Genomic DNA, 14,108 nt, shown 5'->3' on the forward strand with positions numbered 1-14,108 from the left:
ATTAAGGAAATGAAAGGACTTGGAAATGTTTTTACCAAACACCATGTTCCTTTAGCCAGCCACAGGGAGAGAAAGATGTACAAGAATTTTAAAAAGGGCAGATAAGAGTGAGGGAACCATTTACCCCTGCCTTCTTACCCAATGTTTGAGAGGAAAAATACCTTTCTTCACATGTCCACTTGAATGTGTACCACTTTTGGGCTTCCATTTGCCAGAGTCTTGTATTAAAGTCAAAATGTAAAATAGTCACCCTATAAGCACATATCACAAGTCAGTGTCCTCTAGAGCTACTTTTAAGAGGGCTTTTTCCAAGCAACTGTGCTAAAACCATCGACTATCCCTTGTAAAGCATGACCTCCATTATTAACCATGTCATATACTATACACTCCTGAAAGTTGATCCCATAGTCTGGAATGTGACAATGGACTGTCCTTTGATTACCACATATCCACTATTGTGAGAAGTCCCTTTTCCATCAAGCAAGCACACATGCACCTTATAAAAGGTAGCATCCAGGTCAGAAGATGCAATTGTTCCACTCTGCTCCCATCAGCAAATCACTGAAAATAAAGCCCTATTTGGTATATACCCATCTCATTTGTAGGAGGAGTTACCACAATGCTTAAATGTCTAAAAAAAAACTATACAGGTAATTTCAAAGCCCTGTGCCTTTACTATATAGGCCATTAAGCAGTAACCTCCTCATGTATACAGCCTCAGACCCTATACGGTTCATGGCCTTTAAACATTTGCAAGTCCAATCCACTGTACATAAGGGACATGCTTTAGACAAATGAAAGGGAAACTGCAAATTCACCCCTGGTTTATTGCACTCAGCCCTCTGACATCAGCAAAAAGTGAATGTTTCAACATGTCCTTGTTCTGCCCACCAGTGTTACTTGTATAACAGATAAAAGGGTTCTAAAGCTACCATGGGAATGCAATGCTAGGCTTAATATCCTCACAGATCAGACCACCAAGTAACCAAGATCCTATGCAGAAGTCAGTGCATCAAAGCACAGTACAGTTAACTATTACAAACATACTTTGTGGCAGTTTTACATGGCAAAAAGTGAACTTAAAGGGGGGGGGGGGGAGATTGTGCTATCAAGAGATGGACATGAGCAGATAAGGGAGGGGTCACCCTGAAAGGGAGACTCCTACATAGTTACTTCTGCAACAAGTACAGCCAGCAGAATCCTGGAACGGGTTTCATTCTAACAACTCTGGAAGACACCAGGAGCCCCAGTAAGACGTACAAATATGAATAGTTAATATTTTTGTAACTTACTCAGCTGGGCAATATTCAGCCTTAAAATGAAGGGGCCTTCTACAGATTTGACTTCTAATTGTCATGTGTGCAATGGATAAACCCAAAGTGTATGATTGGGAAAATAACCCCCTGATCAATCTGGGAAGACATTAGAAATCCAGTGATTCAATCTGTGCAATTAACTGACCACATGTACTAGGATACACTGGACAGATGTCAGGACTGCGGTCACACCAGAAGCTGTATACTCTGGATGAACGCAGAGCCATCACCTGTACCTTGGTTAACCCCTATACGATCATGCCAGACCAAAATAAAATCTCAGGAGACAGGAGCACTGAACTAAACTGGTTAAATTCTGAGAAAAGGATATATGCTGGCCAAGCTTATAGCAGCAGCAAGTTACCCCACTGACTGATGCACACAATGGCACTATTTGAAGGTACAAGTTACCCCACTGACTGATGCACACAGTGGCACTATTTGAAGGTAAAAGTTACCCCACTGACTGATGCACACAATGGCACTATTTGAAGGTACAAGTTACCCCACTGACTGATGCACACAATGGCACTATTTGAAGGTACAAGTTACCCCACTGACTGATGCACACAATGGCACTATTTGAAGGTAAAAGTTACCCCACTGACTGATGCACACAATGGCACTATTTGAAGGTAAAATAAAGGAGCCAAATGAAATCCTTGGAGCCACAGGGCGCCCCCGTCAGAAGTTACACATTAGTTGCCTTCCTCTGGATTTCACATAGGAGCCAAACAGAATGACCATAATTGTGTTAAAGTTCTAGTGACAGTTCAGCAGTTGAAAGTCTGGGGCACCTGAACCAAGCAAAAAAAAAAAAAAAAAAAAACACACTTGAGCAGCAAACACGCAAATCACTGCTCATACAAAACCTAGACATGCACAGTACCAAGTGAACAGACATATGGAAATTAGTAAATTTACTCAGGACTACACAAATCTCAAACTGCCTGGTTTTACATACACTTCCCTGCAGCCAAGTTAAAATGTGCTACCTGCCTGTTAAAAGCAAAGCTTCTGGACAGATTACCAAAAACAAACATTCTTATTCCATTACCAGATACTATTACCAGGAGTCAAAATAAATGGGCTCTAAACACAGCTAATCAGAAGGCAGCTGCCAAACTAAGTCAGTCAGCAAAGATACTGCTACACAAGTTTTTACCACAAACAGACCAGCTGTAACAAAACTGAACAGATGCTTCAACCCTGCCACTAGGAACACATTTATGCTCCTGAATACTCAAGTTGGGGAGATAAGTGACTAGCCCATGAAGCAGACAATGAAATTCATTTTTACAGTTACTTACAGGTACAGGCAGGAGGACATCCTTGTTTCCAGCCAGATCGGCAATATGACGGTAGAGAGGTACACCTTTCTCTGCAGCACCAGCTTTGCAAACAGCTAGGGATACTCCAAGAAGAGCATTGGCACCAAATTTTGCTGGGGGGAACAAAACAAAGTACAGGCTCCTAAATATATTCCACTAAAATTCAGCATGCAATTTTAACTTTATGCATTAAAAACCCAAGTCAATACCACCATTCATTTTGTGCAGTGGTATTTCCAACAGCATGTTCACTGCAACTACATTACAGGTCACGCTTTGCATCCATGCTCTACCTTGCAAATACTGGTCATGCAGCAATTATAGATTCTAGAGTATAGCAGTTACAAATTGGCATAGTGGTCACTGTGTTCTCACCAAGCAACCCATTCTCACCAACCCTAAAAACTGCCTTACTCCAAGCCACTGTATGACATCCCCACCCATAATCTAATCCCTTTATATTACCTCAAAATCTGCCACCACTCCCTACTTCAGGTTCTGCAGCAAACTACATTAAAGTTTGAACATCTACACAAGTAGATTCTACACACTACACATTCTAAAAACATGCTTCTGGAGTGTTTCTCCCCGGGCCTCTGCTGAAAACAGGATATGTGAAACCTACTTGGACTTTCCCGGTCAACAAATGTTAAAGTAGATACCTGCACAGCAGTCAAAGTTACCACCTTTACAGTTGATTTCTTTGTTTTGAGACTAGCAAATTAGCTTTTGCCAGGATGCAATCTAGTAAACCCAGATGCAGCAGCCCATTCAGTGCACGAAACAGAACCTTCAGTATCTCATAGGGGACATGCAGAATACAGGAGCCTCCCAAAAAATCTGTAGTGCCTTTAGGAAGACTCCTTTCAACTTGTCATCTTACTTTCCCATTCCTGGAATGAGCATGAACCAGTATGGACCAAAAGATGCGCCACAGCTACAAGTTATTGTTGCCCTGGGAACTATGACCAAGTAGAAGACACCCCTTCCAAACAAAAGGGCTAGGAAGGTCAGCCCAGCCACCCCCCCCCTTGTGATCACACTAACCACTCAACCAGATTTCAAATCTTTAAAGCAGAACCCAAATGCAAAGGTGCAATTTAATGGCTACCAATCAACTGCATACACGCAAACTCATGACCATTAACTTAAATGTTCAAAGTGCCTTTACAAACACTTGTTATACCTAGGTTTCATGCACACTGAGATTATCTCCAGTATCAAAACAGTGACACCACACAAACCTACATTTTGTCATCTCCAAAATGCTTTGTGGAGTTAGACTAGTCCATTTATTCCAATAACTAGAAAAGGCATCACTTTCCTACCTTACTTAGGCGATGCATACAAAACAGTTTCGGGATGCATTTGCTTTGTCACTGCACTGGCAAGCAAGCTTGGTCACTTAGATGCAGTGACCCAGATGACTGCACATCTTCCCACTGAGTATAGGGAAAGGTGTCAAGACAATCTCATCCAAGTAATGAGACTCAAGGGTTCCCCTTACTAGGCAAAATTCCTTGGTAGCAAATAAAACGCATGTGGTACAACTAAGCCCACTTCCATAGTAAAGCTTAGTGTCCACAAGCTTCCCTTTGGTGACGCTGAGGATTACCAAATGAAGCATTTCATCCTGAACTTGCATTGGCTGTTCCAGCTGATTTAGCAGACATCACAAGCTGACAAGTACAAGCTACCTCACCTATGACACCAAACTGCATGAATTCTGACAACTCTGCAGCTTGTGCGCATCTGTACAGCACTGATTCACATGCTCCTCAGATTTTGCCCAGAAAATTCAACTTACTGCATGGCTGAAGTAAACAGACTAACCCTGCACTACAGGAAGTGTCTCAGCCTTAATCTTGTGCTACTGCTAAACACTGCTCATAAATTATGTACAGCACACAAGGAATCTTGCCAAATCTTCAGGGCCTGTGGAGTCAGGTGGCAAAAGTCTTCAAATATCAGCTTACAGCCAGGGCCAAGACTTCAGATCTATGGCAAAAATCAGTGCCATTCCTAATCAGCATGGCCAGTTTACTTTTAGTAAGATGTGCTCCAGATCACACTAACCAGTCCAAGTGGTCAGTCTAATGTGCTGGCAACCATCCTGCTCTACTAGATCATTCAAACTAGAGCTGCATGTTGCATAGCATTGGCATTACCTGGAAAACCAGGAAGCAAGCAAAGGAGAGTATTGCTAAAACTGAACTCAGCCTAAAGTCTTGGCGAGTACCTTCACAAGGGTTATCCTGCATCTCAAAATCATTACATAGCACATATGAACAGGTGGTTAAAACAGCTGGGTGCACAAGACCCAGGATAAAAACCACCCAATCCCACTAGGCACACTGATGCCGAAACAAAACACTTCTACAATGGGGCTAGGAGAGGCCCAGGGGAGGATGGCCCATCACCCCCCCCCCCCGTAAAAAAAAACACAAAGGAGCACCACAAACTGATGAAGGGCCATAAAAGACAAGTGTGGACCAAGAAATTATGTACCGTTACCATTATGCAATAAGCATTTCCAGGTAGAATATATACAAAAATTGAATAAAAATGTCAGAAGCTTCGAATAAATGTGTTAGTTAATGCAGATTCAAAACACTATACAGACCAAGGAACCTTGGGCCGTTTTGGAAAAAGTAGTGACTTAAGTGAAAATATAAACTTAAAGGTATAAAAGTGGATGTGGAACAGATCTGAAATCTTACAATATTTATGCAAAGGAGAAAGCAAAAAAATAAAGGCAGTCTCAAAGATATAAGCAAAGGCATCCAGATATAGAAAAATAAAAAAAAAAGATTTAAGGGGGAATGTAGAACAGAAGATTACATACGCAGAATTTATAGAAAGTGAAATTATAGAATACTGAAGGCTTTGGTGCAGAAAGTGATGAAATGAGTCCCCCAAAGTAAGAAGCTATACAGACATATGAAAGATTTTATATTAGACTATTTAGAAATGGAGAAAGCAAAGCTAATAAATGCAAAAAAGAGCAACAAAGACTGAAATACAGGCAAAGGCATCCAGACATGGAAAATGTTTACAATACAAAAAACAAGAAAGCAAAGTAGAAAACAGGATTAGTAATGGAGAACCAACAGATTTATCCACAAAGTGAAGGCTTTAGTGTAAAAAATCTAACTCTGATATCACAGCAGGATAGAGCAATGGATCCCCAAATTAAGGAGAGTGGAGCGAGCCTTTCATAGGCTAATACAAAAATGTTCAGTAGTTGCACAGCAAGAAAAGGAACAGGAAGCTGTGGCAACGGAGTCCATGTTGGAGTTGATAGGCCAGTAAGCTCCCACATGAAACAGCAATGGATGACCGGATGAACCTGAACAGAATGTGGCACAGAAGATTCTCGAACTTTCTATAGAATGCCTGCAGGAAATGATGTGCCCTCAGCTTAGGAGAGTTGCTTGATGTGACAGAAATGGATAAACAAAAACACAAGCTGTAAAAACGAACACTCGTTAGTCTACAAATGTAAGATTTCTTCAGAATTTGTAACACATTATTTATATCCAATGTACACACCCCATTTCCTTAATTACTTAATCAGTTGAGTGTTCTCTTTTTACAGCTAGTGTTTGTGGTTCATGAAGTCTTTACAAGACAACACAAGTCAACACAAGACAAGTCTTTACTTGCACAACAAATGCAATACAGGGAAGTTTCATCCTACAGAAAAAACAATTACTAAGAATGTGAAACACCTTAGTAACCACTTTATCGAACAATTCTGTACTAAGTGAAGGTTGTGAACTGTTATTTAATAATGTTGTTTCAGAGAGCAGTGGGCTGTGTGGAAATGGGGACAAAGATGAAAATTGTACACAGGGTGGTGATTGAGATTTAGAAGAAAAACCTTCGTGTACAATTTTAGATGGAGGTTTCAGTATGTATAATTATACTGGTACCAGTCTTGGTTCAGAATTTGTTGCACTTTAAGGTTTTACTTTAAACATGACATAGGTAGATTAATTTAAAAACATACACGAGATGGTTAAATTTAAGTGTTTTTTGCCAACCAGAACAAAGCTATAGAACCTGATAGATAGGTTGGCCCTAAAAAGATCTAGTATGTTTACACCACCACAAAATCCTATTATATATTTGAGACACTATGTGAATCACAACTGCGTAGAGTGGTTAAAACATCTTTGATTAAAGAAGACAATCTTACTAGTACAGAGAGATTCTGTTTTAAAAGAACTAACAACCAAGGACAAAAAGTCATGAAGCCTGACAAAGGTGGTGGGGTGGTAATTATGACTAAAAGACTAAATAAAATGACTGTTAGAAGATGATGAAACCTATGAAAAAGTATCTAAATTTGAGATGAATAGGGCATACACAAAGATAGACTGGTTACTGTATGAATATCTGATAGAAGGAATGATAGACAAGAAAATTAATATTTTATTGTGGAGCATCCTGTTACTCAATTTTTGGAGTTCCAAAAACACATACATGTGTGAACAATCCACCCCTCAGGCCGACTGTTTCAGCCAAAGGCTCAAAATTAGAAGCTATAGCTAGGTACATTGATTATTGTGAAGATACTCAATCAATTCCCCCACATTATTAAAGATTCTTGGTATTGCCTAGATAAATATACAACATGGATAACAATATTAATGACATTATGGTCACTATAGATGTGATAAATCTATTTTCTGTTATACCACATAAGCTGGGTCTGGAAATGTTTGAGACAATTAGATAGACAGATAGGCACTGCCTAAGTGCAAGTTATTAGTAGATGATGGGAAATAGTCCTGCATAATAATTTTATGTATATGGAAAGAGTATTTTTAGACAGCGTACAGGGGTAGCAATGGGGGCCAGATGTGCTCCCATTTACGCAAATTTAGTGTTAGCTCAGGGGGAGACCAGAAGTATCTTTTCATCCAGGTTCTGGACAAAAATATCAACGTCAGATACCTGGACGACATTTTAATTTTTTGGAAGGGCGACAAAGAAGATTAAGTGAATTTGTATGCCATTTAGATTAATCTTAGACTTTTTTGAATTTTACAACCAAAGTACATGGAGAAGTGTGAATATTTGGGTATTACTATGCATTTTAACAGTGATACGGTTGAATCTAATATTTTTCGGAAAAAAACTCAAATTCCTACCTTCATTATGATAGCTGCCATCCACATTTTCAAAAAAAGAAATCTTGTAAAAGGGCAGATGGTTAGACCATCACGTATTAGTGAAGATATCAATTTTATTTATGAACTAAGTAATATGCAACATGTTTTTAGATAGGGGTTATCCATCAAATTTTAGTATATCAAACAAAGGAAGAAGTTTTGATGAAAAACTTTATACAAACAATATTAAAATATGGACTAAATATTATGTCTATAGAGAAGACTAACATTAACAAAAGTTTATTTTACCATTTAATGAAAATTCTGACACTATAGTCCAAATATTAAATACTTGGTTGTGTTTTTGCCAATAGAATACAACGAAATAGGGCATTTTCCCAAGGTTACGTATAGTCAGGGCACCAATCTAAAAGAAATTATGGAACAAGAGCTGGATATATACACCATGTCAAAAATGAGTAAGTGTGTTTTGTAAATGCTGTAAATTTGTGAATGATGGACCATACACTATGGTGCAAGGATATGGGAGATCTATAAAATGCCCAGAACACTAATTGTAACACTAAAATGGTGGTTTATTTGGCTACATGTGTTTGTCCCGCATACTATGTAGGGAAAACCACCAGGAAACTGAGGGAACGTATTCTTGAACACAATAGGGACATCAAAAATAAAAAGATGATGAATGTCCTATATGCACATAGTAGTAAATGTGAGAATTAAGAGATTTATATTCTTTGCAATTGATAGAATTCCCAATTATTGGGAGAAAGGAGGGGATTATGACAATGTTAGAAGCCAAAGAATGTTTGTGGCAGTTAAGACTCAATGCCTGGCAGTGGACATATTTCTATTTCAAGCATTTTAAAACAAAGATCATATTGTATTTGATACACTAGTGCTTTTTAGTACAAATTAGTTCATAAATATCAAATTATGTTTACATTAACTATTTACAGTATCCACTAGTGTTTGACAATTTAATTTTATATAGGTAATATATCAAGTACACTTTGATGTTAAATCACATTGTGTTTTATTTTTAATCTATTGTATTATATTTAAGGTATAAATGATTTTTAAAAATTAACCAACCAATGACAGGTGTTGTGTATTTTAGGATAATGTATTTAACTGTGGTTGAGTGGATAATTTATTCAGTACTTTGAAGATGCCCTTATGTTTTTCAGGGTGAAAGCGCCAAGTACTTTTATTTTATGCAAGTCATTTTCTCGGTGTATTGTGAATAAATTTATTACGAGTGAACTACTGAGGAGCCTTTGTTGTGTTTTACCAGTCTTTACAAGAAATGGACAGACATTTAAGATCTATGAAAAAAAGCATGCAAGCTATCTTGGCATCAGTTCCAGTGCATAGTTTGTGTTGTTGGAAGGCAGTTTTAAAGTTAAGAAAACTCAAACAGCAATAGAACAGAAGGGTAATGTCAAATTGAACAAAGGACAAGTCATAATGGAGAACTAAAAGGGGAAGAATCCATGTATGGCATGGACAGAAAAAAAAAAAAAAAAAAACAGCATTTGACAGTATCCCACATCCATGGATAAGACTGCTTTAAAAACACACATGTACAACTGATTACAGGGACCATGTAGCAGTGGCAAACTTCTTTGCAGTTAAATTCCAGGGATTTAAAAAAAAAAAAAAAAAAATTTCAGGGCGACTTGGCACTGCTCGCTTAAGCAGTCTACTTAATTTGGCTGCCAGAAAGCAAAGTATAAAGACTCCTCTTTCTGTAGATTTAAGTCTGTATAGCTCAGATGAGGGGAGGGGATTTAAGAAACCAGAGACAGGAATGGGATATAAAAGATCTTTAGTAAGAGGGAGTGTATAAATATCTGGGAATTGAAGCAATAAAAACATGAACAAATGTGAATAAAGCTTGGTAAATGACATCTAGGAGCCAAGTCCAAGCTATAAACCAATTTGTGCTCGTCCTAACTTAAAGGAGTGATTGAATGACTGTAAAAGGTGTTTTGACAGGAAAACGAGAGAGTGCTTCATGCTCAAATGATTTGTTTTTAAAAAAAAAAAAAAAAATCACTGCATACAAAGATTATATATTCCCTTTTCTGAAGGAGGTATGGGCCTCAAAATTGATTATATGTATAGCTCTGCAACTGTGGGACTGCACACATCTGCTGACCTCAAGACCCAAACTTAGTGGAGTTTTGAAACACGAGAACAGTTCTAAGATAACTTCCCTGCTTAATATAGCACAAGCAGGACTGGAAACCAAATTCGAAGTAGATAAAATAAGGCAGCAACTGAATAAGATGAAGGAACAGACAAGGCAAAAAAAGTGGAAAAAAGTAAGAATGGTTAAGGAGAGGTGAATTTAAACCAACACAAAGGTTAATATTAGCGGCTTAAGATAACGGGCTACGTCCACGTTTACCAAGTCCACTGAACATGTGGGGGAAACAAATGTAAGTTTTGTAAAACGAGTCACAGATCTTTGCTGGTTGCAATACTAATGGCAGGATTGTATTCTGTTCCAGATCTTTGCAGGTTGCAATACTAATGCCAGGAGGATTGTATTCTGTTCCAGATCTTTGCTGGTTGCAATACTAATGGCAGGATTGTATTCCGTTCCAGATCTTTGCTGGTTGCAATACTAATGGCAGGAGGATTGTATTCTGAAAGGCATGTGGCAAGACTATTGCATTGGGATTGTGCAAACAATATTGAAGCAGCTGAAAATAGAGAGCCACAAAGCATCACAAAATGTTATCACATGGGATCATCCATTACCAACAGTTTAAAAACAGGCTAGAAAACCAGACAGTTTAAGAAAAGAAACACTGATCACTTAGAACTTTATAGGCCGATGCTAGGCTATTGGCCCAGATGCCCTTATTAGCCCAGCCAAGAATTTTGCCCATGTTTTCAGTATTAAGCACCTGTCTTCCCCTGTCCGGTAGGGACAGAGGTGGGATCCCAGGGGGTGTATTTTCCGTTTCCCATCCAGTCGTCCAGGTTCCTCGGGGGGGGGGGCTAAAAATGGATACACATCCAGTGACTAGTGTTGCATAGAGCTCAGTCATACTATACCACAATTTGCAGTCCAAAACTAGGGCAATGTGGAAAATAGCCCAACAGTTTCAGTAGTAGGAACAGGTCTTGCAAAAATTTTAGTCATACTTTTGATAATCATGATTCATGCAATTGTACAAATTGCAGGAGGCATTCTTGGGCACATTGTGGAAGCTGCAAAGAGCACTTCTGGCCAAGAGTCAATATTAATGAACTTACTTGGGAATGGGGTACATATTCTTGTCATGGTACTAGAAACTCAAAAGACTTGGGGAAATTAAGGGCGGAACCATGCCACAAAGCTGCTTTGTAAATCTGACAAGGACTAATCAGATATATAGGTCTTCCTTTAAGACTGCACTGTATGTTTAGGGATATTAACTCTGTTCAAATCTCTCAAAGACAACTTCAGCACTTTGTATTCTGTTAGAAGCCCAAGTTTCCAATCTGCTCACACTAGTTTCTCTTCTAGTTAATACTTTAAAAAGGGACAGAGACCTCCATACCCATTTATGGCCACCTTGCCATAACAAGCCAAGATACTGGTGAAACAATTATACTAGACAATTCACTTTAGTGTACGATTCAGCATTGGATTTCACAAGCAATACATTACGGTAACTTACACTTGTTCTTTGTGCCATCCATTTCCAGCATCAGTTTGTCAATTTTTGCCTGCTCCAGGACATTTACATTCTGTGAAAGCAAAAGTTGGAGATTTTAAGTCTGCTAATCTGTAACACAAGCTCTATCCTAATAATTCTCCCTCTCCTTAAAAGCCACAAAACTATTTTCACTCATATCCAATGGAACACCACTCTAGCAATATGTTGTAAAAGAGTGGCAGTGGACAACCCCAAACGTTTCCCATGGAAAGGAACCCTTCAGTTACATACTTTAGCATACAAGAGATGCAGGGATTAAGTCCACAATAAGTTTATTTTTCAGCCAATTACTATTCAGCACATGCATGCATAGGACAGCCTTTGTCAGTTGTATCTGCAGCCTTTACATGTGGAACAATGCAGTCAAAGCATAGGCCAAAGGGCAATTTAAATATGCTATTGAAATAGAAACCATTTACTGATCGCTCAGAAAAAAAATTTCCAGCCATCTGTTGTATTCATGGTTTAAGTAACCTAACCACATCACTACACAAAAAGTGTGGGATATTGACCAAGGTAAGTTAAGACTCCCATTAGTCATAAAGGCCTTCCTGCTAGACTTGCAGCATTCCACTATTCGTTCCCTAGTCATGCAGCTATTACAGGTGACTGTTCATCACAGCACCTATACACACAGTAGTAACAGCAGAAATTAATACAACTTTCATTTCTAATACAGAATTTACTACCAAACTCATGCATAACATTACTCCCACCAAGACACTTAGTAACAAAAATACTCCTACCTTACTAATGAGTGCAGGGGCAATTGTGTTAATGACGTGGCCAACAGCCTGAGTGACACCTAGAAGGAACAAGCAAATTCATCACTGAAATTTCTCATGCTTTGCAGGCATTACTAGACGATTCTTATGCTGTCAGTTCAAACCATCACAAACCGATTCAGAGGAAACAAAACCATTGTGCATGGATGGGCAGGAAGGTTAAAATGAGATTTCGTCTAAAAATGCCCGCATGAACAGTTAGTGGGCAAGCACATGCTGGTATGAAATCCATGCTGGACACCAAGTTACCTGGTTGCACAAGGCAGGTCCCAAGAACTCCTTAACATACTTAACAGCTCTGGTAACACCTAACAGAAGTGAAAAGCAGAAAGTGTGAAGACAGTAAGCTGAGAAACATGCAATGAAGAGAAAAATAAAACTGCTGCACAACAGGACCATTCAAATGGAAAATGAATTATATTTATACAAGATGGGTTTTACTTTGACTGTGGTTAAATTGCTGACTTATAGCCAACGATGCAAGTTGGTATTAACTGTAGCAGTGCACCTACTAGCAAGTCAACATTATATTCATTCACATAAAGCATAATTTAACATGCGCAGCTATGCAGAGGAATTATTTTCCATTGCACTGCATAATGGGGAGTTAACAGTAACAATGTACTACACAGGCTTAATTTGAAAAATCCAGATGGGAAGGAAAGTCTACCCTCCACCTTCAGCTTAATACTAAAAGCAGACAAAGTGCTGCCCAAAGATACAACTGCCACGGGCAGAAGAAAAAAAAAAAACCCAATGCATTTGAACAAACATCTGTCCAACAGCTACAAACTGTTAGACCAGCAATATTCACAGCTGCCAGGAGAAATCCTTAGTGGAAACTTGCCACACAAAGTATGGACCTTTTACAACCAGGACATGGGTCCAATGACCAGTGTTTCACAGAAGCAAAGATTTCCTATATTTTACAAGATTCTTTTGTTCTACATGTGCCAACGTTTGCACAGCTCTAGAGAGAGTGGTCAAAGTTCTTACTGCATTACCAAGATGACCAGAATGGGGCTGCAGAAGCACTTACAGAATGGAGAATAGCTAGTATTTCATTCTAGCCATACTGAAAGTATTGGCAAGAACCTAATACAACTAGTGAAGCTTGACAGTTTCCCTACAAGTCCACAAAACTCATTTTAAACAAACATGTACTAAAAAATTACACCCACCTTTTCCCAAATAGCGTGTGTTGTCCTTGTCCCGCAGTTCCAATGCTTCATAAACACCTGTGGAAGCACCACTGGGCACAGCTGCTCTAAAGACACCTAAACAAAAAGACAAGTTAGTCACCCAATGTTCAGCCAGCATACAGTGCTCTTAGGGACAATATGCACACACATTTGGGGATAACCCAACTCTGCCTAGGGAAGACTGAACTTATGCAAGACACATTAGGCACTGCAAAGGGGCAGGCAAACCAAGCGAGTGATGTTTCAAAGTGTTGTGGTATTGCTTCAGTCCTGTCCCTTAAATCCCAATTTTTGGGTTAATGATTAGGGTCCATCTTACAAGAGTTCCGCAAATATGCATTATAGTAATTTATATTTACAAATTTTAACTTAGTTTTGCTTCTACACCCTTCAGCCGGGGCCAGAATAAAATTTTGAAGACAAAACCCAAAAGCACTAATGTACTACAAACATGGTGAACAGCACCCATGACCCCACACAAGCTTAATCTGCTGCAGAGTTGTAAACATCCCCACCCCTAAATTTATTCCCCCTAGAAAAAAGCATATTAAGAAAGCCCACAAACTTTCTCCCAACAGAAATGAGAAAAATCTAAGGGGACTTCTCTGCTTAAT

The 14,108-nt window shown here is 38.9% G+C and overlaps 1 protein-coding gene across 2 annotated transcripts in view; it reads right to left on the reverse strand.

Moving 5' to 3' along the window:
- Positions 1-14,108, reverse strand: part of ENO1 (enolase 1) — a 100,889-nt gene that overhangs the window by 60,545 nt on the left and 26,236 nt on the right. The window contains exons 3-6 of one of the 2 annotated variants that reach the window (XM_044063111.1): positions 13,474-13,569; positions 12,254-12,312; positions 11,469-11,538; positions 2,627-2,760 (exon numbers count right to left, since the gene is read on the reverse strand). In XM_044063111.1, the coding sequence (XP_043919046.1) occupies positions 2,627-2,760; positions 11,469-11,538; positions 12,254-12,312; positions 13,474-13,569 (359 nt within the window). Of the gene's footprint in view, positions 1-2,626; positions 2,761-11,468; positions 11,539-12,253; positions 12,313-12,541; positions 12,601-13,473; positions 13,570-14,108 lie in introns of both variants that reach the window. The other variant, XM_044063112.1, reaches the window with a different exon arrangement.

Source organism: Protopterus annectens, chromosome 2.part1, assembly GCF_019279795.1.
Source record: "Protopterus annectens isolate FY-2018-M chromosome 2.part1, PAN1.0, whole genome shotgun sequence".
Lineage (NCBI taxonomy): Eukaryota > Metazoa > Chordata > Ceratodontiformes > Protopteridae > Protopterus > Protopterus annectens.